The sequence below is a fragment of the Lissotriton helveticus genome, chromosome 5_1 (genome assembly GCF_964261635.1).
Source record: "Lissotriton helveticus chromosome 5_1, aLisHel1.1, whole genome shotgun sequence".
Classification (NCBI taxonomy): Eukaryota; Metazoa; Chordata; class Amphibia; order Caudata; family Salamandridae; genus Lissotriton; species Lissotriton helveticus.
This window is the reverse complement of record NC_136065.1, coordinates 1,223,297,703-1,223,325,055: the sequence shown is the minus strand read 5'-3', so window position 1 is coordinate 1,223,325,055 and position 27,353 is coordinate 1,223,297,703. Positions and strand designations below refer to the sequence as shown.

Here is a 27,353-nt window from a genome sequence, read left to right as displayed (position 1 = left end):
AATTATGACTACTTAGTTGGCTAAGTGTTGGCGGTCTACATGTTTCAGTCCCAAGAAAAAGTGCGCGGGACTTTCGTCAGGACCAGGAAGTGAGTGGCAAAAAGTAGTGCCACGTGTGATTATTGTCCAACACACGCGCTAAGGTGTGTGGATAAAGGGTAAAAATGCAGTTGTTCAACTTACATATACTGCAGGAAAGCGAGAAAAATCCTGTGGGGAGAAAGAAGAAGAATACACAATGAGGCAATCTCTCGGTCTGCTGGAGGCAGTACCAATCATGTAGGATTCAAAGAGATGTGACATGCATGGCAGTGCCTGTTGTGTGGAGAACAAGTGACAATCGATGAGGCATGCAAACAGGGCATGCTGGCTTAAAACAGGCTGTGTGCGTGGGTGCACGGTGAATCGCCTTTAAATATAGGCGCGATCGTTTGCACAGCGGTATCGAATATCTATCTATCACAGGGCCATTCCCTATAGTGGAGGTGACTGGCCCTGGTGTCACTATGATTTAGGGAATACGTAGTAAGACAGTACAGACACATAAAAATTACGTGTTATCAGCGTGATGCGCCTGAGTGCGCTGTAAATATACAGTAAGACAAACACACAAACATAAATTATGGAGGATTAAAACATTGCACCGGTATTTACTTCGCATAGGGTTCTAGTCCAGAGGATCGGGGCGCGGGGAGAGGTTCCCCCAAGTATTATCTGGAAAAACGGGGAAGAAGGGTAAAAGTCAGGGCCACTTATTGGCAGCGAAAGAGGTTGGGTCCGCAACCTGTGGGACCGGAAACAAGACCTTACTTGATAGTGAGGAGTCCTCTGCGGCAAACCTAGTCTGGTGCCCGCGGCACCAGACTATCACTAACTTCAGTGTTTCCCAGGTCCCTATAGCAGGCGCGAACCCCTCGCGCAGCCCATCCCAAGATGGCCGCCATTTCCACCTAGTTTCTCATCACGCATGCGCCGGAACAGTGCACAATCGGGCACTACAGCGCATGCGCTCATCTGCGGGGCCCCACCTCCCAGCTACTCCCACGGCTCCCACTGGCCAAACGATAACATTTAAGCCACCATCCTCGGCCGCTCATTACCAGCCGGGACGCCGCGGGCACCAGACTAGGTTTGCCGCAGAGGACTCCACACTATCAAGTAAGGTCTTGTTTCCGGTCCCGCTGGTTGCGGACCCAACCTCTTTCGCTGCCAATAAGTGTCCCTGACTTTTACCCTTCTTCCCCGTTTTTCCAGATAATACACGGGGGAACCTCTCCCCGCGCCCCGATCCTCTGGACTAGAACCCCATGCGAAGTAAATACCGGTGCAATGTTTTAATCCTCCATAATTTATGTTTGTGTGTTTGTCTTACTGTAGATTTACAGCACACTCGGGCGCATCACGCTGATAACACGTCATTTTTAGGTTTTGCCTGGCGAAAGCTGCGCTCTGCGCAGCTTTTTCGCGCAGGCGAAAACCTAATGAGTATAGTAGGGGAGACAGGAACGGCCCCGTCTTCCATTGGCTAGCTCCATAAATGGAGGCTAGCCATTGGAAGACGGGCCTGTCCGTCAATGCCGGACCAGATTCGGGGGCGTTCCCGAGAATTTTTGGCTTTGGCTACGTCACGCTACGTCAGCCAAAAGCCGGGAACGCCCCTGAATCTGGTCCGGCATTGCCGGCACCCGCCTTCCTGCTCGGGGCCGGGGAGTTTCGTGAAAAACACCCAGAGCGCTTCATAGCGCTTTTCTGCCCTAGCGAGTGCTCACCTCGCTTTTTTGTAATTAAATTGTCCCCTGGCAGGCGCCCAGGGACCTTGCCGCTATTGTTTATTTTCACCTCGAGGGAGCCCACCCCTCGGTGAATTCACTCCCCGCCTGCAGTAGCTGAGACGGGCCGCCGCGCTGCCCGCGACGACCCGGAAGCTGAGGGGGCGACCCGGAAGTTCTGCTCCCCCAGCGTGGACAAGGAGAAGCAGCTGCACCCACCGGCAGGGCTCCATGGTGGAAGAGGAGCCCCGCCGCTGCCCGTGAGAGCACCCGGCCCCAAGAAGCGGGACCGGGTGAGGAAGAGCTGCAGCGTCCAAGTACCGGTGAGTGCGGCCACAGAGAAGGGAGGGGTGCCGGGACACGTCCATTACCCGGAACTCGCTACATGGACGCGCGGACCGGATGCGTCTTCTGACCTTCTGACTCAGGTGAGAGCCATCCCGTCCACCCGATGCTGACCGCAGTAGCCCCTTATTATCTCTCTCTGACCTCATTCTTATTTTCCCTCCCAGGTCGCCTCGAATAGTTCTGGACGCACCCGTCCAGTACAGTACTCCCACCTTTGGCACGGGGTGCCCTGGTCGTTTACTATACTTTTTACCACGTGGCCGACTTTGTATCCAGTAGTCGCCACCACGGTAAGACCCCCTGCCACTGTCGGTCATCACGCCGCTCGCACTCTCGTCCTCTGATAATCACCCCGTACTTTTTTTCTTTTCTTTAGTCTTCCGAAGAGCACCTGGACATCCACAGAGCGCAGCAGGTGAAACGTGCATCATTTTACATTCCTTCCAACTAGCGGTTCTTCCATGATTTCCTCCCCCCCCCCCCCCCCGCCCTCCTCTGTGACTTGTATACCTTTGTGGGGTTCTTCTTGTGTTATTGACACACGATATTAATATCCTCTTTCCATGTAGACTCGACTAAGGTCTCTCCCAGAGACTGTTTTTAGACCATGCACTACCTGAGCTTCTTACATGTCACTATATGACACTATATTACCTTCTCCTACCACTCTCCAGTGTCACCTGCGTAACTGCCTTTATTCATTCTCCAGTGCGTTTGTGTGCTTAATACACGTATCATTACGAACTCTCGTCCTTTTAATTTACGTGACCCCCTTCTATTTGCCTGTAACTACGCTTGGGCTCGGGCTTGCAGTGTGTGTCGGGGCTTGCAGTGTGTTGGGGGGCTTGCAGTGTGTTGGGGGGCTCGCAGTGTGTAGGGAGGCTCTGTGGGTGTGTGGGGGGGGCTTTGTATGGCTGTGTGTGTGGGGGGCTCTGTGTGGGTGTGTGTGTGGGGGGCTATGTGTGGGGGTGTGTGGGGGGAGGCCTCTGAGTGTGTGTTGGGGGGGCTCTCTGTGGGTGTTTGTGGGTGTCATTTGCGAGAGATAAAGCTAGTGGCATTGTAAATGACAATGCCATTTATTTATGTTAAAAAAAACATAAATAAAAATATTGTCAAGAGCAATGCCAATAGCTCAAACTTTAACAAAGGCAAAACCATTGCATTGTAAATGCTTGTTATGTGTCTGTACTGTCTTACTACGTATTCCCTAAATCATAGTGACACCAGGGCCAGTCACCTCCACTATAGGGAATGGCCCTGTGATAGATAGATATTCGATACCGCTGTTCAAACGATCGCGCCTATATTTAAAGGCGATTCACCGTGCACCTACGCACACAGCCTGTTTTAAGCCAGCATGCCCTGTTTGCATGCCTCATCGATTGTCACTTGTTCTCCACACAACAGGCACTGCCATGCATGTCACATCTCTTTGAATCCTACATGATTGGTACTGCCTCCAGCAGACCGAGAGATTGCCTCATTGTGTATTCTTCTTCTTTCTCCCCACAGGATTTTTCTCGCTTTCCTGCAGTATATGTAAGTTGAACAACTGCATTTTTACCCTTTTTCCACACACCTTAGCGCGTGTGTTGGACAATAATCACACGTGGCACTACTTTTTGCCACTCACTTCCTGGTCCTGACGAAAGTCCTGCGCACTTTTCTTGGGACTGAAACATGTAGACCGCCAACACTTAGCCAACTAAGTAGTCATAATTTTTCTACTTGTAGTTGCATCACATACTTTTATCTCACACCCTGGGCCGCCACGAATAAAACATTGGGCAAGGATCCCCAGAGGTCCATTTTATTACTCACCTTCATCCTCATCACACTACTGCACCAGACCCACTCCGCTGTAGTCAGGCGTTGTAGCACAACCAAGCGGCATTCGGCTGCCTGGTTGGACCCCGATGATGAAGCATGACACCAACCAGGTTGGTGTGTGAGGGGTTTATAAACAAACTTTATTGTGCCCAGCTCATAAGCTCATGCTACAAGTGACTTGGAATATCAACTAATATTCCACAACTTCCACACAGTGGGCCAGTCCAAGTTGTTTTCATTGTTGACTATCTTCTCCATTACTTTTGCCGGGAAAGGGAGCAGGGAGATGAGCCGGAAGTTCTTGAGGTCGTTGGGGTCCGCCTTGGGTTTCTTCAGTAGGGCGTTGATCTCGGCGTGCTTCCAGCTCTCTGGGAAGGTTGCCGTCTCGAAGGAGATGTTGATTGTATTCCGGAGACGGGGTGCGATGGCGGTGCTGGCTTCCATATATATCAGAGCGCGTCATGAGGACACAGGTGCTGTGCCGGTCACAAGTTCAGAATTACTTCTATCTGATCTTTAGACAAATATAAAAAGCTGCCTCACTGCTTCCTGACACCAGAGGAAGAACACCCCTGAATCACTGTTATATCATACCGGGCAGTGTCAACAGCAAACATGGCTGCCTCACTGCATGGAATACACGGGGCTAGTGTTGTAATTTAAAGCGTTAATGCCATCATCATGACAATGCAGTGGCTGTATATCAAGCTATCTCCTTTTGATGATGTACACGCATAGACAAAGACTCACTCATAGAGACGTTCACATAGAGACAGAGACGAACACACACACAGAGGCGTACACACAGTGATCCACTCGCAGACACAGTGATGTACACACAGAAACAGTGATGCACACATATATACTTACAGAGACGCACACACAAAGACATTGAGGCACGTCCAGAGACTAAGATGCACAGTAGAAACAGTGATGCAAAAACAGACAGTGAAGCACATTCAGAGACGTACAAACAGAGATGCACAGACAAAGACGAAGTACACAGGAACAGTAATGCACATATAGAGACCGACACTAAGAGGCACAGACAAAGATACACACACGAACAGTGGTGCACAGACAGAGATGCACACATAGACAGTGATGCACAGAGAGAGATATACATGCATAACCTATCATATGTTTTGGCATTTAAAATAAATATTAATAGATTGCTTTGTATTTAATAAGTATAGTTATTCTTCAACATAACAAAGAAAATTATAAAAACATACTCATTTTGAAAATATTGCATTATTTAGCAATGCCAAAAACTCAAACTTAATTAATGCGAGACCTATTGCATTGCAAATCTTGTTGTTGATGGACCTGCTGCTCCTCACAATCCTGGATCCCCTGCCCCTCACTATCCCAGATCATCTTCTTCTGTAATTTTTGTTGATAGACCTGCTGCCCCTCCCAATCCTAGACCTCCTGCCCCTCATCGTGCTCTTCCCGCTGCCCTCATCACTCATTGTCCCTGACCCGCTTCTTGTATCTTTCATGGTCCAACCCGCCGCTGCTGTTGCTGCTGTCCCTCAATGTCCTGGACCCTTTCAGCGCACCCTGCCCTTCTCTGTCTAGGATCTGCCCATGCCCTGGTCTGTCCTGGGATATCTGCTCCTGCCTCTCAGTCGCTGATCTGATCGTCTCATTCGTTTCCCTAGCATTTGTATTGGTATGGTGGTATTGGTATCGTTTACATGTCACCACTTTGGAACGAATAATAGAAATGGGACAACATTGTAGTAAAGGATATTTGGCACACAGTATTTATGCCAGGCGATATTTCTGCACAGGACATTCTGACGCAGTTATTACCTCCGTCAGCTTCCCGCGCGTCTCTGTGCATCTCTTAGCCCCTGAGGCCTCCGCGGCCCTGCTGGTCAGAGCTCCTCACCTCTCCCAGCTGAGCCCAGCCGGCCGCCGTCGGACACACCTTCCCATGCACCCGGCTTCTGACACATATTTACCCCGTCAGCTCCCCGCGCTTCCTTGTGCTTCTCTCAGCCCCTGAGGCCGCCGCCGCCGCCGCCTCGGGCGGTGCTGCTGGTCAGAGCTCCTCACCTCTCCCAGCTGAGCCCAGCCGGCCGCCGTCGGACACACCTTCTGACACATATTTACCCCGTCAGCTCCCCGCGCTTCCCTGTGCATCTCTCAGCCCCTGAGGCCGCCGCCGCCGCCTCGCGCGGTGCTGCTGGTCAGAGCTCCTCACCTCTCCCAGCTGAGCCCAGCCGGCCGCCGTCGGACACACCTTCCCATGCACCCGGCTTTGACAGCTCGCTTATTGTTCCTGTTTGAACCGACACCGAGGGCAGGGCTCTCGCCCCCCGCCTTCAGTCTCCGCTAATCCCGCGTGTTGATTTATTTGTCATGGGTGAGTTAATAGAGGTATCGGGGGTGGCCCGGCGGAGTGGCTGGAGAGACTTGGTGTGTAAAAGGGGTTTATTTCAGCTCTCGTGTGCTGTTTATGGCCTGGTGTTTCAGAGCTAAGCGCTGATAGCTTCATTTTCTGTTGCTGTTTTTAGTGGCTGTTGTTAAATTTTATAGCCTTGCATGAGGTTTCACAGCAGCAGTTCAGCGTAGGCCTTTAATGGTTTGTGGTAAGGGCTCAGCCGCGTGTTTTTGTTTATCTGTGTCTATTTCTATCTGCGTGGGGATTATGTGTATGTATATGTATATGTATATATATATATATATATATATATATATATATATATATATATATATATATATTAACTATTAGAAGTCAGGATGATTTACATGGTGGCAATTTGTAAGGCATATATTGTTGAAGTACTGAGATATATTTAAAAGTGTGATTTGACTATTCTGCATCAATATAACTAGTCACAGTTGGTGTTGATTTTTAGCACTTTATAATAATTATTATTTTGGCTGTTGGTCGCGCACTTATATGCATCTATATTGGCACATGCATTTGATTATCGAGTTTAACATCTTTGTTTTGGGCATAAAGCTTTGAGAATCATGAGATTTGCGATATACTATATTCAAGCAATTTGCATTAATTAATAATCATGTGTAACAATCGCAAAATGCACTTGCAGTAAATTTCATTCTTCAAGTAATGCCCAAGCATAACGTATTTCTACGTAAGAATCATGTGTAGAAAGATTTCTTCTATGTCTATTAGTCCAGCCGATGTAAACAATGAACGTCATCAGACCGCTCCAACCATCGAGTTGTGTAAATGTATATAAACTGTCATTTGAAAATGGGAAGTTGTTGTGACCAAGGCGGTTTGCCCGCCGAAACGCGTCAAGCCATCTGCACAGGGTAAATAAATTTCCCTTTCGTGAAGCTCACGGAGTCAGCGCCTTTTCTTTTATCTTGATGGTAAAGGTCTGGATTTGATATATATATATATATATATATATATATAATGTATATATATATATATGTATAGTGACTATTTTTTTCTTTCCCTGAAATAGACAAAGCTTAACGTAACGGTATAGTTAGCTGTATATGTCAGTAATAACATTAACGGTTTGAACTAAAAAAACACAAATAGAAATTCACCAGTTTTAGTTAGCAGAGCGAACTATAACTTCTGCCTCTGCCATGTACTGCTTTAGACCTCACATATTCTAGCACTCATGACATGTTTTATGACATCACTGATAACATCTCAAACTACATAATTGATAACTTCTTCTGACCCCGCCCCATCTGCCCTGGGTGGCACACCACTCGTACCCATCGCCTGTATGCACAGGTAGGACTCTGCGCAGGAAGACCATATATCAGTGTTCCAGGACAGTACGATATCCTCTTCAGGTGGGCTCTCCACTAATTGTGCCATCCTGTCTGCCCGTCCCTCAAATCCTCCTCCACTAGTTTATCAGTCCTGACACTTCTCAGTCTAATCTCTTCTGCCACTGCCCTTTCCTTAAGGTCTGCCATCCATTTCTGCACAGTGGGTCCCCTCAATGTCAGCCAATGTTTTGAAGTGTGGCTTTTCGCTAGCAATAGACCCAACTTTATTTATATAGGATCGCCCCACATTTGTGTTTAGGGAGTATACTCTGTAAACATGGTCCGATTGATCTCTGGATCAGGACCCGTGTTACTCTTTAATCGTGGCAGCACCTCTTCCCAGCAGGCCATCCATCCCACCACATGTCCATGTCATATGTAAGAAAGCAGTGTCTCGCGTCATGCACCTGGGGCATATCGATGGCCCGTTAGGGTGGATTTTGTGTAATCTTCCTGGATGATCTGATAATAGAGCAGTTTTCCACATTCACAATACCTAAAGCTAAATAATCATGGGGAAAACTGCTTAAAAGCAGTCTAAACTATCCTTTGAACAACACAGAAGTACAAGAGAACAAGCAGTTTAGCCCAACGCAGACAATGAGATGTCCCAGGGATTTGAGCACAAAACAAAACCACTGCTTCTTGAACTCAAGGCATGTTTATCAACAATCAGTGTGAAGTTGGATGACATATCAACTCACCTCGATGATCTGGATAGGCACAATGTCTGCTTGGATGGCATAGAACACTGTATCTTTGATCTGGAGGATGACAATGTGGGTCAGGCCACTAAGTTGAAAGTGCTGACGAAAGCACTGACAGCAGACACAGCAATACATGAAGATCTTCAAGTGTGATCTTGCTACAAAAATATCAGGATTTTGGGCCTGGCGTGTCTACGCCCTTGGCCAAACCAGAGATCTTTATGGAAAATATGATGATGGAAATGTTTGGCCAGGGCAACCTCACCATTATGTTCAGGATATAGCCTGCTCCTCGATCTTTGGAGTGCCACCATGTCTGATTATTGCTTGCCTGCACAATTATTACGACCAAGACATTATTCTGTGACTGCCTAGGAAGTAAGGTCTCCCACGCTATCAGGCAATGTCGGGGACCAGGAAGTCTGTGTTGCCACAGAGTTCTCCATTGCAGACAAATGCTCCTGAACTTGGCCAAGACGGTCTCAGTGATAATTGAAAAAGATCACATTGACAAACAAAACTGCATTTTTGGACAAGACTGCTAAGAAGTGTGCCAGATATCCTTTATTGAAACTATGCACTGTAGGCCACATTGCTTGGCATATAGTGTGGTACCCGCACTGACTGATGATGATAGTCTTCAATTTCTATGACATCGAAGCTAGTATGAAGAGTCTTAGATGGCAAGACTCTCTTGCACACGGTATTTTTATTAGGTCATTCTGAGGAAGAAGTAGCATTATGAGGATGAGCTTGAAACGTCCCCTAATCTTGACATATTTTCAAATATTACAGAAATCCTTCGTGGTAGTTTCCCTCAGCAAAGACCCTTCAAGCAGGCTTTTCGGCACTTTACTCAGAGAGTAACTTAGCGGGTAACTGACGAGACAGTTAACAAAGTTAATTAGCTTGTGTGTTTTCTTGTTGCTTCTTCAGAGCCTTCCTCCTGGCTTCAGTGGTTGCCCTGTCCTTAGACCTGTTAGTTGAACCAAAAGTGATTACTCTTTAGCCTTTTCTATGAGGTTGAACGATAATCCAGAGGCTCTTGTTGGGATGCCGCCAGAGATTTGGATTCTGCCTGATGTCACCCTTTCATTTACCAAATCATAGCACCTCCTGCAAGGTGATTACCAACCTGCTAGTATGTTCTCTATGCGTACTGAACTAGAGTTGATAGGTCAGGTGAAGGGGGTATAACATGTTTAACAGGTTGATGTTCTATTAGAGCTCTAATTCTGATGGCATTCCTCGTAGATTTTATAGGACTGGATATCACTTTATTAACCCTTTGCGTGCGTCGTCACGGTGGGCGTGTGCGGAGGGCAGCCGGGGGCCGTCCTAACCACGCCCAGTCATAAATCACCCCCACCGCGGCGGAATTCCCGCCGCAGTCAACAGGTTAAACAATGCATACAATTATTATGTTAGCAACAAAAAATCTGAATTAAATGGTTAAAATTTAAAAGGGTCCTTTAGTCACTAACACCTAGTTACCAAGATCTTTCAAAGAAGGAATGTGATTGGACAGCAGTTCCAGTGAATGATTGTACATAATTTGCCAAAGTGGATGATCTGCTTTCAATTGATGCTCCTTTAGAAGTGGCTAAGCCTAAGGAACAAAGTTAACACAAGGAGATGGTGGACGGAGTGCTACAACTTTTCACTCACCTCCAGTCACAGATCTGGGTTGAATCCATCATAGTTCATTAGCTAACTTTGCCACCCCAGTTCAGACACAGCTATATGCAAATCAGGCTTGACCCTGTGCCTCATGGAAACAGTCCAACCCGAACTACCATGCCATGTCTTCCCTGGACTGGAAACAAGCATCCTGGGACCAGTTTTGGGGTAACACCCCTCATCAGGCAGGCTAGCTTGAATTCAGTGGCAAAGTGAGCAAGGGACCCATGTCTGGGCATACCCTGTCAACTTAGGGCGAACAAAGCAAACACAGGGAGTTGATGGACGGAGCTCTGAAACGTTCAGACAATCACCCCCAGTCACGGATCTGGGTTGAATCCATCATCGTTCTTTAGCTCACTTTACCACCCCAGTTCAGACACAGCTTAATGCAAATTAGTCTTGACCCTGTGCCTCATGGGAACAGTCCAGCCCGAACTGCCTAAAAAGGCATGGCTAACCTTTTCAGTGGCCACAAAACTACCTGGGAATTGTTAGCCACTCTTTCAAATTCCAGCAGGGTGAGAACCCTGCTGGAAAGAGGTTGAAAACCTCTTTGAAAAGCCAGCACTTAAAGGATAACTGGGCCGTAAACAAGCCCCTTGAAGTCAGGTACATGAGGAAGGTGTCTGAAGCCTGCTTCCAAGCAATGCTTTGCTTCCTCACTCCCTTCTTACCTGTTACAGTGCAGTGAGCAATGGGTAACCGATGTACTGCTGGATGGGTGAAAGTCAAATCTCAGTCACTCTCCACTATACATCCACGTGCTTTGAATCTTTCCCTAAAACAGAGACGGTTCGCCAACATTTATAAAGAAAATGTCCAAATCTAAAAGTTGTTTTCATTTTGTTTGGCAATTATGATGTCGGAAAGCTGCTCATCATCTGAGAATGATATTGGTTCCTCTTTGTAGTATTCCTGGTGGATCTGTGGATATTTAAATTGCCTTCATATTTTTTTACCATAGTTTGGTTATTTTTAAAGTCTGATGGCTAAGTTAATGTTTGTGGTCGCGTTTTCTTTAAACTGTGATTTATTCTTTTTCCCGTTAGTTTCCTTTTTCCATGTTTGACTTTTTTTTAAATATATTTAGTATTTTTCTGTTTTGTCTAAGCAGCATGTTGGGAGTTTACTAAAACGTGCTCGCTGTTCCAGAAAAACGCTGCCAGCAGTCAATTTTTAGGACACTTTGTTTCCATTTGGTTTAATTTAGTTTGAATTTTGCTGAATTCCTAATTCTAAGTTTAGCAAACTCGTGTATCTTAAAGAGGTGAACTAACAGTGCCTTCCTTTGACTGCTTCACGTGAGGTGACCGACTCCTCCCAGTGTTCAGAGTTTGGAGTTTTTCTTCCTTTCTTTCAATTATGATTCGAAAGAATAAGCATCAAGCACCTTTCTTTGCCACCGCGATACAAAGCTTATTGTACCTTAACTTTTCTGATGCCAAGTCTGTTCTTATCTCATAGTCCTAGTTTTATCATAGATAGCTTGACATGAAAAAAAAGGACTCCTTCCTATCTGTAGTCCCTCTGAATTAGTTTTCAATTCAATATTGGTTATTAGGTGTTAGATTATTTAATTGTGTAGGTGCCTTGGCTAATCAGTGGATTTTTTTAACCTTAAAAACCTATTTGCTTGTTTCCTCGATAATATTTTGCACTCCCTTGCAAATTCAATCGTAGATGTCAGACACCTTCATTAAATAATTTTATGCACCTTATGAAAGGTTTTTTCAAATTTGTAGAAGTAGAGTGAATATTTCAAAAGTGAGCCCTTTGTATAACAAATTCAAACAATATACCACTCAGAAGATACTGTATACACTCACATAGTACAGTGAACACACCCACAACCCCACCTCAATGTCAATATAGCTTGACTATAGCCTCCGCTATTTAAAGGTCCAGTATTTCTTAAGTGACACAAGTCAGTAGAGCTTTTTTAATAGTAAAGCTACTATTGCAAGAAGTGCAAAGAAGAAGTCATTTTGCATTCTCTTTTCTATTTTTTTGTTTTTTCCCCCATTTCAAAACTGGGGTAGTTAGTCTTTTTATACATAATTTGTAATACTGTGATCAAAAATGTCCCCAACAATATTTGAACTCTAAAAGAATGTTGGGGCATAAATTTGAAGGTGCGGTGCACGAGATGGGATAGCACTGACACCAGGAGTACCAACATCTGGAGTGATGTCTCGTGTGCTTACACAAGGAGCTGTGGACTATTGATCTGTTGTTTTAATAAGGATCGGGATAGGAGACAGAAGTTTCTGTGCATTGGTGTAAAGTCTTGAAAATGTGTCTCTGTTCATTTCCCTGACAAATGCTTTGGCTAATAGGGCTGTTTGTTGGCTCGCTACCGGAAAACATTTACCTGGCTTTATATATATATATATATATGCATGTATGTATATTTCAGTGTGACTGGTCTTGTGATATTAATGTGTTTTCTTTTTGTCTTGTTTTACTTCTCTTTCTTTTGCATGTCTTGGGAACATTTCAATTCACTGCTGGCACTCCAGTTCACACGCTTCCTCTGCGATTCACCCCTGGAGGTAAGAATGACACATAGGCCTTGAAATAGTTTCTACCCTTTTGGATCACCACGGTGTAATTTACAAGCTAAAAAATGACAGACTGACTGATCATATGAATCAAAAGCAAATCCAGCATGGTCAGAGAAATGAAAAAAACACCAAATATCATAGTCCTTTAAACTAAATATGGTTTGTTGGTCTGGCTAAATTGGTAAACATCTGGCTGTCATAGTATTCCACTGGTCATCGTGGAATTACCAATCTTTTTGAACTGGTCAGTTGCATTTTCACATAACAGCACTCAAAGAAGACATGTATGTCAGCACACATGTGACCCAGAGCATTATGCTACATGTAGTCTTCAATTTGACATTTCCATTCTATTCATTGTGGTCGCTAGAAGCAAGTAATCACTTTGTTTATACTACAGTCTCAACGTATCACCAAAGGAGCTGAAATTTGCCCCGTTTCCATGTGTGTAGACATGTGACATCTAGGTATCCTCCTTGACATTCACATTACTTCCTTGCTTATCCTGCTTTTCTCAATGGATAGCATATTTCCCACTGCCTTTTTCAATATGTCACTTGTCTGATGCTTTAGCCGGAGGGCAAACAAGCTATTCTCCATAGCTAACACCTTCCCTGGCAAACACTGAACTTCTGCCTAGCTATTGTGTACTTCCCCCAGCTAATATACTGCCCGGCCCTAGTACATCACTCTTGGTACATTTGCCCGGACCTGTAATCTGTGGAATGCTGACCTGCTGCTCCATATGTCTTCATTAATAGTAGTACTATAGTACTCTTCTGGGGTTTTATTTTACTGAATTGTTTTCCAAGATTCTGCACCTAGTCCTATCTCAAGTTACTTCACAAGCTACAAACCAACTTCTGCCAGGTCTGGTACTGGCTCTGGTTTGATAACTTTCGTCCCCACTCCATTGTCTTCAACTATTTTACCCCCCCCCCCCCCCCCCCCCCCCCCCATCCCTGGCATTCTGGCTACTCCACAACCCCTGAGCCCGGTGGGCAATGACACACTTTTAATTCCTCACTCTTAAAGGCAAAGTTCCTGGATATGGATTTAGTCTCTCAGAGAGGCAAGACCATGACTCTTATCTGAGTTTCGAAGAATGTGTGAAGGAGACCTCAATGACTTTGATTAACTTCCTCTGTGCCCTGATAAGTGACCCTGTGATTTGCCTGGTTCTCAAGTCAATGAAATCTTCTTGACCAAGGAGTAGGCTCGGACACCAGCACTGGGGTACTCTTGAGGTCGTTAGTTCTTCTTGAGATTGCCATAATTGAATTTCCCACTGAAATATGGCTAAAACACATTTTCACCCTAGCAAAAAAGCGGCACGTGTTTTGTTTTGCCCACCCACATTTGGTCCCAGTCATGTGTGGTTTTCACTACCCGGAGCAGAAAAAAATGCTCTTGCTTGAGCAACCATAGCAGATATTCTGGAAAAGGAATCCAATTCATAGACTATGCACGCTCTTGTATTCTGACTGGAGCTAGAGAACAGAAGAAGCTGGTTCAGCTTCTTCCTGGAGAGAGAATCCTCTGAGCATGTGGTTGAAGGGGAAACCACATCCAAGTTAGGTGCATCTTGTCATTCTTTATAGAGTAGCTTGGGGCCCTATTCAGAATGTTAAAACACACAAGATGATGGACGGAATGTTGCACAATGGCAAAACATTCACCCCCAGTCACAGATCTGTGTTTAATCCATTGTTATTTTGCTCACCAAGCCACCCCAGTTCAGACATTGCATATGGCCATGTCTGAACTGGGGTGGCTTGGTGAGCAATATAACGATGGATTAAATCCAGATTTGTGACTGGGGGTGAATGTTTAGCCATTGTGCAACATTCCGTCCATCATCTTGTGTGTTTTGCTTTTCACCCTATGTAGTAAGGGTATGCCCAGACGTTGGTCCCTTGCTCACTAAGCCACTGGAGTCAAGTTATCCTGGCTGAAGACGGCTGATAGCCAGAAACCGGTCCTAGGATGATTGATTCCGGTCCAGGAAAGACATGGCTTGGCAGTTCGGTCTGGACTGTTCCCATGAGGCACAGGGTCGAGACTGATTTGCATATGCCCATGTCTGAACTAGGGTGGCTTGGTGAGCAAAATAACGATGGATTAAACACAGATCTGTGACTGGGGGTGAATGTTTAGCCATTGTGCAACATTCCGTCCATCATCTTGTGTGTTTTTCTATTCAGAATGTTGGCATGGACTTCGCACTCCTTTCTAACTTACGTGGCTCAAACCAAATTATTGTATCTATTTTGATGGAAGTTATCTTTTGCCACTGAATTGATGGTGGGCTTTTCCCAAGCAGCTGGCAACCACCCGCAGGACTGGGAATTTCGAAATATCACTGGGGTTCAAATCTACAGTCAAATCTGACTCTGAATGGAGAGCTCAGAACTTCTGATAGAGTTATATCTGTGGATTCCTTCACCTTTTGAATATTCCCCAGGTGTCAAACTGAATCCGGAAACATTTCCTTAGTACCTTTGCGTGCTGGACGGTGGTACTGTGTGACTCCGCACTGCAGCCGTTCTGCTCCGAAATTGACATGCGTTGCCTATATAGGTGTCACTCCTGTGCGCTTACGTCCGTTCCTTTCTTTCCGCACCCACCGGACACAAGTCCAGAGCTGCTTTTTAACTCTGAGACCCTTAACTCGATTTTTCTTCTTCTCACAAATTTGTTTGTGTGCAATGGATATCACCCCCTAAGAACTGTCACAAGCAGATATATCTGTGACAGAGACCCTCCAGGTATGCCAGTGGTGTCCGGAGTCAGGCCTTGACTCCTAGAGCTGCAGAGACTGTGAGTCACTGAACTCAAAGGCCATCCAGGATCTCAAGGTGAAACTTTGTTCCCAGCACAAAAAGACGCAGCGTCTGGACCACTCCCAAGTCCCTCTCCAAGTCCAAGGCGCTATTCCAGTAACACTCCTGTTCCCGGAGTCGAAGGAGCCGCTCTAAAGGCTGGTCTTTGTCGAGATCCAAATTCTCCGGTAAGCACAGAAAACACAAGAAGTCGAGCAGGAGTGCATGGGTAGCACCAACTGTCTCACTCTCAAAGTCAGCCGACTTTGGAGCGCCGATCCTGCAGCTGGTTCTGGCACAAGCTGAGTTTCCAGGGCCTTTAGCCATGCTGCACCAAATTGAAGTATTCCTCCCTGCTATGCTCTGGCTCTTCGTTTCTCTATTGACTCCCTCTGGCTTGCTTTCGGGTCCCACAGAGCCAAGAGGACTTCCACCTGGACTACCCCCACTAGGCTCAGCGTCCGCTGGACCCACTGAGCCACTTCCGCCCTCCGCTCCAGTTCTGAAGCCGCCCTCGGCACTCAAACCGAAGTCATGTTTGCGTACGACGATGCCCAAGTCGCCTTCTGACGAGGCGGTTCCGAATATCTCTTCCGTTGCCACCTCAATGCTGGGCCTACTTCAGAAGATGCTGCGCCGGGATCTGACTGAGGCGCTAGCCCCTACACTTGAACTTCGGCACAGTAAGCAACATTCATTGCATTCCCTCGGCACTGATTCTGACAGCGACTATGACCAGGGAGATGAGTTTGCTCAGCATATGCAGAGGATAATTAGTACTAGGACTTGCAGGAGGCTAGTGGGCTGGATACCTCACCGAAGTCTGCTATTTTCTCGCCTCCTTGCTCAGGCACAGAAAAATCTAACCCCATACTCTATGCGTAGGGTAGCTGAAATCCTTGATCTCCACCCCCCACCATGGAGGTGAAACAAACATGCTGACTAAGGCCCTACAACTGGGCCAGACTACTTCTGAGCCTCTTCTCCTTTTCAATGAGGCCCTGACAGAAACCTTTCTAGGGGCTTTGGCCAAACCATGTACTGGCACTCGAGTTAACAGTCAAGTTGCCAGGCGCCATCACCCTGCTCCAGGCAGCCCAGCCGTTTTGACACAGCACCCTTCTCCAGAGAGCCTCGTCATGTAGGGTTCCACCAGCTGAACCTCCGGGAATTAAAGCGAGTGGAGAATTTTGGAAAATACCACCTCATCTGGAAATTTAGCCCTATGACCGATAAATGCCTACTGTTTTTTGGGCCGTAACACTCATGCCCTTTGGGATTCTATAAAGTACACAAAAGGAGGTATTGGGTCCTACCGCTGGCTAGCCTGGACCTCAACAACTATTAAACAGAACAAGGGTGGCTAGTCAGGTTTGTTTTATAATGAATTACTGCCCCGCAACCAATTTGTTTTGCGTGAACCAGACGTTTTTTTTGTCACAAAGAGATTTATTTTCATTTATAATTAAGTTTCATTAATCGATCCATATGTTTTCAAAGGAGACTCATATCAAAACAGTTGAATCAATAACATACAATAATGTGCGCAATATATACAAGTGTACAGGGGTTCACAGTGGATACTCAAAATTCATGACTCCAAAATAACTTTGTACATAACAAATACATTCAAAATGAATTGCAACATAAAACACATTTCAACAAGGAAAACTGATACACATAAGAAACCAGTCCTTTCATTCAAATACCAGTGGACAGGTAAAAGTAGGAATGGAATTGGACTGCCTGCCTATCTCACAACACCTGTGACGTGTTTATTGATTTAAAGGATTAACAGCGGGTTCCACCAAAGTGGTATTAGTCAATCCTAGCTGCACCCTTCTTCCTTGTCTCAGGCTGAGGGTCAACGCGTTTCGAAACATAATAAATCGTGGTTCTCCTCAGGACATGGACTGGGTAAGATCCTCACTGCCCAGCACACACAGGGGCTGCGGGGGTGAGGGTTAACTGCACATCGGGTAGGTTACTCTGTACTAGATTGTTGTCGAGCGGTGACAGACACTATTTTTTTTCTCTCTTTCTTTTCTCTCAAAACGCCCACGGAGAGGTGCGCAGTAGATCAAAGGAACGGATCGCCTTGTCTTGTGGCTGCGCGTAGAATACAGACGCTGGTAGACTGAAGCACCGAGATGAATTCTTCTGTACTCGGCAAGAGGCGAGATTCTTCGCCAACACCGTGGGACGTATCCTGGATTCAATCCATCACACCGCCGCCATCAACATCCAGCATGTGGGATTCTATGGCACAAGTCCTCCCTGGTGTACCGAAAGACCTTCGCCCTGTTCTTTTGCATGTGATTTAAGATGGCTGTGATACAGACAAGTTGACAATTTGTTGTGGCTTGGTCACCATGGACTCCGCTGGGCCATCTATAGGCACCAATGTTGCCATTCATTGCCGTGTGTGCCTGCGATCTACTGAGTTCTTGGGCTATGCCCAGCCCTCCCTGATGGACATGCTATTTGATGGGACATGCCTAACTGGGGACAAGGCTGACCACTTCAAGGAGAGTAGGGCTACCACTCACCCTCTAGGTCTCTCTGCCCAGCCTCGCCACTCACAATAATTTCACTGGGATTTTGGCTCAGGCATCGCTTGCTGCCAGCCTGGGCCACCTCAGCTGGGAGCCCAGAAGTTTCGAGGCAGAGGTGCCCACTGCACCCGTAGCCAAGGTCAACATGCAGTTCAGCTCTCTGCCCCCTCCACCCACCTCAGCCACATCTGCCAAGCCTCTTTAGTGTGCCCTTGCAGGGATAGAACCACCCACTCGGAGATACCAATAATCTAATTCTCGGTGACCTGAACCTACGGTGGAACGAGACCAACAACTCTCTAATGCAATCGCCATCCAGTCTCTTCTGTGATAACAATCTAATCCAGTATTGCACAGAGAAGACACACTATAAAGGAGCCACACTGGATGCCATAATTGCGCAAAAGAACACAATCATGGTCAACCACATACTCCCCGTTGACTGGTCAGATCACCACTTGATTCTATTTCATATCAATCACCCCACTCTTTCCCAATCACCCCCTCAAGACCCTCCCAAATGGCTGAGAAACCTCTCCCAAGTTCCCTTGGGAATACTAGAAGATCAGATATGCTCACTTCTCCCTGACAACAAAGTCCACCTCTCCACTAATGACCTCACTGACCGGTACAATTCTGAGCTAGTGTCCTTACTCGACAAAATAAAAAGAGCAGAGCTATCCCGTCCGGATCATGGTTCAACTCTGACCTGAACTCCGAAAGGAGGAATCTAAGAGCCAAAGAAAGAAAGTGGAGAAACAACCCGACCGCCATCCTTCGGGATCAATTTAAATCAGCCCGTAGGAAGTACAGCAACCACATCAAAAACAAGAAATCCAGCTTCTTCCGTGAGGCACTGGACAGTGCCAAAAAACAGACCTAAGGAGCTCTATAACATCACTAGACAACAAACCTCCAAGCCAGTGTCCTCATCTGTGAAGGCGTCCAAAGATCTCTGTGACAACTTTGCCCAGTTCTTCAACGACAAGATATCAAAAATCGAACTATCATTAGACATCAACAAATCACACCTCATGAAGGGCATCACAGGAATACCACATGTTCTCTCTCCTGGCTCTTCTCCCAACCCATGGCTTAGCTTCCGTCCCGTGCAAGAAACTGAGATAATCATGTTTATCTCCTCCTCCAAACCCTCAGCACATGTCCTAGACCCCATTCCTCCTCTACTGATCAAAAAAATGAAGTACGCCTTTGCACCGCTCTGGAGCAAAATCATAAATAGCTCCCTAAAAGACGGAGTGGTTCCTGATTGCCTTAAAATGGGGCAAGTCATCCCCCTGCTGAAAAATCCTGGTCTAGATCTGACAGATCTAAACAATTTCAGACCTGTGTCAAACCTCCCCTTGCTCTCAAAAACACTAGAAAGATGCGTACTTCATCAACTAAGTCAGCACCTGGATAACTTCAACTTATTGGACTCCCACCAGTCTGGCTTTAGAAAAGGCTGCAGCACAGAAACTGCTATTCTGAACATCATGGACGATATACATGGATCACTAGACCCTGACAAATTCTGCCTCCTCATTCTCCTTGACCTCTCGGCAGCATTTGATATGGTTGACCACGAACTCCTCATAAGGGCTCTCCAAGAAAGAGCTGGTCTTGGCGAGTTAGTTCTTAAATGGTTCTCCTCCTTTATACACAACCGCACGCAAAAAATCAAAATCAAAAACTTCACCTCCGAAATCCAACAAGTCAACAAGCGCGTCCCCCAAGGATCGGTGCTCTCTCCACAACTCTTCAACAGCTACATGGAACCTCTTTCCAAACTACTCAGAAAAGCCAACATCCGCTTCCACCTCTATGCGGATGATACGCAGATCTATCTGGAAACTACCTCTTAAAAGACATGCAAAGACTAAATGATGTCCTGAAAGAAGTTCAAGACTGGCTGACAAGCAACCACTTGAAACTAAATCCAGACAAGACCGAGACACTCCTCATCTCGAACAAGGAGAATAACACCCAAATCACTGAATGGTTAAAGGCTATCGATGCGCTCAAATGGAATCTCACTCTAGCAGATTCTGTCAAATCTCTAGGCATCACCTTAGACCCAAAACTGAACATGATGAGACACATTAAGAACTCGGCCAAAAGTGCGTTCCTTAACCTCAGACTTCTGAACAAAATCAAACCCTACATTCCAACCAAGGACCTTAAACTGGCCACCCAATCGCTGGTACTATCAAGACTGGACTATGGGAACGCAGTCCTAACAGGAATCCCTAAATCGTACTTGGCACCCATCAAAACAACATTACATGCGGCAGCTAGAATGATCACCGGCATTAAAAAATCTGATCATATCTCTCCTGCACTCAAAGAACTCAAATGGCTTCCAGTCGAAATGCGAAGTAGCTTCATAACAGCCTGCCTAACACATAAAGCCCTGCACACTGGCAAACCCGAGTACCTGGCGAAAAACTCAGGAAAGCAGGACAATCCAGGAATCTGAGAAGTTCCAACTCCCTCCTTCTCATCCCACCTAAAATCAGAAGGAAAAGAACAGCTGAATGCTCTTTCACTGGAAGCGCCCCCAAAATTTGGAATTCCATCCCCCCACACATCAGAACCTTGCCTTCCTTTGTGGAATTCAAAAGACAACTCAAATCCTTGTTCCTTAACCGCTCCCTAGGAAGTGGATAATCTGGGACAGACCGCAATCATCGAGAGATGCTCCAATCCTAAGACTTGAAGAATCTTGAAATCAAAAAGGCTCTACATTACAATACGCTGCTCTTTACTCTGACACTCGTTGATTGTTATATCGCTCTTATGTCATGTATCTGATGATTATTTGCTATGCTTCCACTGTAAAGCGCTCCGATACCCTTGGGTCTGGACAGCGCTATAGAAAACTTCTTAAATAAATAGATTGTCCGCAAAGGTTATGCCTTACCCTTCATTTCATCCCCGCAGCACTTTCCACCGTCCACCCGGCAAATGACTGAGGGTCATATCTTCATTTTGTGGCAGGAAGTGCATGCCCATTTTGCCAAAGGACTGTTGAGGGGATGCCAGTGCCAGAAAAAGGACATGGTTGTGATTTCCCACCACTTTCTGGTGCCCTAGGAGGACAGAGCTTTTCAGCCTATTGATGAAGGAGAAATTCAAAATGCTCACCCTCACTCAAGTCTTGTCTGCCCTTGATCCTGGAGACTGCATACTGACATTGGACCTGGATGTCGTTTATTTCCGTATACCCTTTGTTCCACACTTTCGGTGCTACCTGCAGTTCGTGGAGGACAGGAGCAGTTTCTGTTCTCTGTGCTCCCCTCTGGTGTTAATGAAAATAATGGTGGTGGTGGCAGCACACCATTGGAGGTCAGGGATTACAGTCTTCTCCTAGCTCGACGACTGGCTGTTGAAGCGGCGGGCTCGCACCAGGCAGACACCAACCACCTCCAAACTACCTGGCATCCTTGTAGTTTACACCTGACTCCTTCTAAGACACTCCCATTCATTGGAGCCAATCTGAACCTGGTTCAGTTTCTTGCCTTTCCCCCGGAAAGAGAGTCCAGTGCATTCAGGTTATAATACTGATCCTTCAGCCTCTGTCCTGGATTTCAGAGCGGGAAGTTCTGACATTGCGTGTTTTGAGCAGTGATGAACAGATTGAGCCAAGTGTTTCCCCATTTGCAGAAAAGACCTTGATCTACCTCCAGATGTAACCATCACTCAAGATCCGCTAGGTGCCGATGGCAGAGTTTATCGGTCCTGGCATTCAGTTAAACTGCCAGGTGGTTGACCATTAGGAAGATTCCTTAGTGGTACAGCCATTTCCTAGCACAGGGTCCATAACTCCACCCCTCCCTGTTTGTTGCTGTACCACAAGGCAGTCGTGTTGTTTGTGTGCATCTGTATCAGCCTCCCCATGTTGAACAGAAGGAAGGCTTGCTACTTCAAGCAGATGGCCTCAGGTGCATATGGTTGATATGGAGCTGGGACTCTGTAGAAGACCAGAGGACTCTGATCTCCATCTGTTCCAGGTGCTCGCTGCAGCCCAGAAATGACACATCAGGCACCGCTTGGACCCCAAAAAAGTGCTCAGCTTTTACATTGATTGTACCAAGGACCACCGGGTAGACTATCATCTCTTTGTGGGTTCGCCAGAGTGAAAAAAGACAAGGTTCCTCCTAATCTACCGGGGCAAATTTCCGGCTTGAAAGGGTTCCAGCAAGCTTCCCTGCACGTTGTTCTGCAGTCCTCCCGCCGCCGCGTTTGTCACCACCGCGGCCGCCGAGAGGAGGACTGCAACTCCCAGGGGGCAGAGCGCTGAAGGCGCGCACGTGATTCCAGCGCCAGGAGGCGCTTAAAAGCGGACACACTCCCGGCAGAGCGGTGTTCCTCCTAATCTACCAGGGCAAATTTCCGGCTTGAAAGGGTTCCAGCAAGCTTCCCTGCACGTTGTTCTGCAGTCCTCCCGCCGCCGCGTTTGTCACCACCGCGGCCGCCGAGAGGAGGACTGCAACTCCCAGGGGGCAGAGCGCTGAAGGCGCGCACGTGATTCCAGCGCCAGGAGGCGCTTAAAAGCGGTCACACTTCCCGCGCCGCGGGACCGCGCGCGGGACGCCCGGGAGAAGCCCGGGACAAGGGCGGACAGTCTTAGACAGTCCGAGACTGTTCGGGACTGGACTGGGCCACACCCTTTGACTCACAAGTAAGGACCGCTTATTATTTTGTTTTAATATCTCTCCATCTGTACGAATAATAAGTGGAGTATCTCATCCTCACTGTGTGACTTGTACGCTTCAGCCCCAGTGCCTTGGTACATTCATTTTTGTTTCAACCAATACGTACTGTAATATTGCTCAATTTTCTCTGGTCCATTTATACGCTGCCGAAGTAAGAGCTCCTGTGTGACGACTATTCTCGCTAAACGGGAAAATAACAACGTAGTGTCCAACATGACAAAAAATAAGTCAAAAAAACAGCCCCAAGACTGTACAAAAACCATAGATAATTACATGGTCCAGGTGGTTGCCAAAATTAACAACGAAAGAAGACAGTCATTGGGCTTAAGCCAGTCTCCCAATTTACAGCTACTTAGCCCAACCCAAAGCCCACAACAGACAGCCTCCACAACACTTGATGTCCTGACGGATCCGATAGATACTACAGCCCACTCAAGTCAAAATCATGCTGACCAACACAGTTTTATGTTGGATGACGTAGCAAACACAGTGCCATCTGATCTGGAAAATAATAATGATTCTGACCAGGAGATTATGGTTCACAACTCTGACGATCCTTCATCTCCCGAACAGGAAATTCGACCTGTAATAACCCGCAGAAAAACTCAGCAAAAACGGTCAGGTCTACGCTCGGGAAATAGGAAAAGAAGAGTAACACCCACAGGGAAAAATAAAGCCAAAATTACCGAATATGGAGAAGATCACGACCATGATAAAAGCTATAGGGACGAGGATCTGCTCCAGAAGATAGCTGACATTATAGACCTCAAAACCAAAACTATAATTAAACCTCTAATTGCCAAGATCGACAAACTAAATGCCGAGGTAAAAAAATTGAGCGGCCTTCAGACTAAGGCTCTGGATGGGGTCAACAAGCTAACAATCCTGGCAACAAAACCGGATCAACCACCTGAGAACAATGTGAGAAGTCCTATAGAAAAGGGGAGCGGGTTGACGCTCCCTGCCTGTGTAGCCCAAAATCCAACTAATTTAAATAATCAGACGCAGGCGACTGATGGTGTACCAGTAACAACTATAATTCAGCCAATAACATGCCAGGAACCGGATCCCCTCCAATTTATTGAAGAAGCCTCTCCAGTGGTCTTAGTGTTGGCTAATGTCCCCCCACTCACGGATGGACAAACTGAATCGACATCATCCTTGTCTAGCAAGGCATTGCACTGGCTAACGGGAAATATGCAGATGGCACCAGGAGGCAAGCAACAGCTTGCATGTGTAATCAAGTCAGTGAAAAGGGTTGCTTGGATTGGGAATCGTCCTAAAAAGTTCAAAGGAGACTGTGTTACTGTGACTTTTTCCCATTCGGATGTCCTTCCCAATGTCTTAAAATATATTTTCCCCCCACAAAGAAGATCAGGGACTGTGGTCCCCCTCACCCTTAAATTTTTCTATGGGGAACAGCAGAATGTTACATTTTCCAAGATCCCGGGTCTTGCGTGGGACTCAGTAAGGAGTAATAGAGGAACAAGGGCTCCCCCTATTGAATGGGGCTTGGCCATAGGAAACAGATATGAACTTCTATCTGGGCTAAATGATTGTGATTGACTGGGTAGACCTAATTTTGCTTCATTTGTACCCTACAGTGTACAAGTAGGGGGAGACTCACCAGATATGATAGTTCAGACTAATGCTGAGACAATTGATCCACCAAAAAATGCTAGCAACATACAGGCCGATCTGGGTACCACACAATATGATTATTACCCCATTGGCCAATCTGACTATACTGTCAAAAGCGTTCAAAATGTAAATTTACCCCCAAATTTGATCGTAAGTGCGACTTGTACAAATGAGTTCGATTCCCCCCAACAACACAGGGAGAGCCAATCTAGCAGTATGGAACCCAATAACGAACAAGTCCATGATTTATTTACTCTAATGTCATGGAATGTTGCTGGTTTAAAAAGCAAAATTCCATCACAGGACTGGTCAGCCTTCCTGGATTCGAAGGATATGATCCTTCTCCAGGAAACCTGGCAGCTCGATCCTGAACCTATTCAAGGCTACCTACACTTCTACGTTTCAGCGATACCGAGCATAAGGGGAAGGTCTAAGGGTGGCTTGGTAACATGGGTCAAACAGAACAGTGAACATTCAGTTCTTCAATTGACTACTAATAGCCCTGATATACTACTGGTTAAATTACAGCTACCCCAACATAAGGATCTCTATGTTTTTAATATTTACTCTAGGGGTTTACCAGGGGGCAAACCCACTGAGGCTGTTGGTCAGCTAGATTCTCTTTTAAAACAATATTGTTTGAACGTTAATGTTATTGTTGGCGGCGATTTTAATTGTTGTTTTGAACCACTTGATAACCAAGATGTAGACCTTATGATTGAAGAGGACTATATCTGGGATATCCCTCAGCTCTCCTTAACACCTATTAAAAAGTGGTCTGAGGCTGCACTCCAATTAAAAGTCTTATGTGTTGAGTATGGGCTGCGGGCCACCAACGGAAGAACGGGCTCGGACAAGCAGGGTAGCCCTACTTTCACTAATGGCACTTCACACAGTCGCATCGACTATATTCTGATTAACAAAGAGAACTGGGCTAGTGTCGATGATATGTGGATTGAGCCAAGGGTTGAAAGCGATCACGACCCATTAATTTTGACATTCAAGTTGTTCGACCTATCTAAAGAAAATGAACAGAGAGAAAACGTTCAAGTTACTCTCTCAAACGATAATAGACGTATTAGATGGGCTAATTGTGCAGCTAATGAGGAAAGCATAATAGCTATGAGGGACCTAACAACCCAGGCCATTGCAGAATTAAGGAGAAAATCTACAATGGTCACTCCAACAATCGAAATAACTATGATCCATGATGAGTTTTTTAAAAAATTGAAATGTTTCTTTGTAAAAAAAAGTTACTAAAAAGCGGCTCACGCCAACTAGGAAGGAAGATCAGTGGTATGACAAAACTTGTAGGGTTGCTTATAGGGCCCTATCTGATGCAGTGAAATTAAAAGAAATAAACAAGATACGGGATGCCTGAGTAACATACAAAAAAGTCCAAGCTAGAGCTAAGGGGGACTGGGAGGAAGGCTACTGGAGGGACCTCCTCAAAGCTTCCAAAGAAAGGTCTATGACCTCCTTCTGGAACATTGTCAAATGGGGAAGGGGGGCCAAAAGAGGTGAACCCGTGAATCACGTGTCACCAGAAGCATGGGTCTCTCATTATACTACCCAGTTTGCTGCTGAGGATAGGGGAGATGAAGAGTGTGTGGCTCCCGTAAACACCACTATGAGCCACTTACACTTTTCTAAAGCTGACGTCATAAAAACATTAAATAATATACCCAAAGCTCGAGCTCCAGGATTGGATTTTGTCCCTGCAGATTTGTTTCTACATGATAAAGATCTATGGGCTACCTATATCCAGCTGTTAGCCAATGGTATTGCGACGGGCTCGTCTATTCCTGAGACCTGGAAGGGTGCCGAGATAATCCCCATCTTTAAAAAGGGGGCATGCTCGGACCCAGGCAACTACAGGCCTATTAGCCTCATCGCATGTATCCAAAAAGTATTAGCGAGGCTATTATTGCAGCGTATTCATGGATGGATTGACGATCAGGACATCTTGTCACCCCTACAAGCTGGTTTTCGAAGTCACACTAGTACTATTGATCAAGTTTTTAGATTTGTGTTAATTTACTGGCGTGTTGTTTTATTAGGGGGGGGGATGCTTTTTGCAGCCTTTGTAGATTTAAAATCTGCATTTGATTTAGTTCCCCGCCCCAAGCTGTGGAAAGCTCTACAAGAACAGGGCATTCCAAATGAAATTTTGTCCTTGCTTATTAGAATGCATGAGAATAATTTTGCGCAAGTTCGCTGGAATCAGCAGGGCAGTGTTACTGATAAATTTCCCATTGCAAAGGGAGTACGCCAAGGATGCGTCCTAGCACCAACGCTCTTCTCGCTATACATCGACAGGGTGATCAGGTACTTCGACCAACAACCTACAGATGCCCCTAAGTTGGCAGGAAGACTGATCCCCCTGTTGATGTTTGCGGACGACACCCTGTTGATATCTAAGACTCAACAGGGCCTACAGAGGGCTATTGGAGTTTTTGAATCGTTCTGTGCAGACCATGGTCTTGTTATTAATACTAGTAAAACTAAAATCTGAAAGAAACAGGTTAGTATTAGATTCCTTACCTTAGAATATCCCCAGGCGTCAGTCTGGATCCGGAAACTTTTGCATAGCAGTACCCCTGCGCGTCGGTAGGCGTCGTCGGCAGGCGGCTCCGCGTCCGTCGTCGGCGTCGTGCGCCGTGATGACGTCGCTGGAGTATATAGACGCCGCCTCCGCGCGCTGACGTCAGTTCTTCTTTTTTCCGCGCCAGTTAGCGCAGATCCGAAGAGCAGTACTCCGGTCTTTTGACCAAAGTTTTTTGATTACTATCTAACTCTTAAGGTGCCGGTAGGATGCCCGGTTTAAAGAATTGTGACGGGTGTGACCGCACGATGTCGGTCACCGACCACCATCGACTCTGCCTCCGGTGTCTGGGCGCGGACCACGACGTGGAGTCCTGCGTCGACTGCCG

General features: G+C 46.3%; 1 protein-coding gene across 4 annotated transcripts in view; it reads left to right on the top strand.

The window, feature by feature from the left end:
* Positions 1-27,353, top strand: part of ATE1 (arginyltransferase 1) — a 489,063-nt gene that overhangs the window by 314,003 nt on the left and 147,707 nt on the right. For all 4 annotated transcript variants that reach the window (XM_078643941.1, XM_078643939.1, XM_078643940.1 and 1 more), the window contains exon 8: positions 12,640-12,672. In XM_078643941.1, coding sequence (XP_078500067.1) covers positions 12,640-12,672 — 33 coding nt within the window. The remainder of the gene's footprint in view (positions 1-12,639; positions 12,673-27,353) is intronic.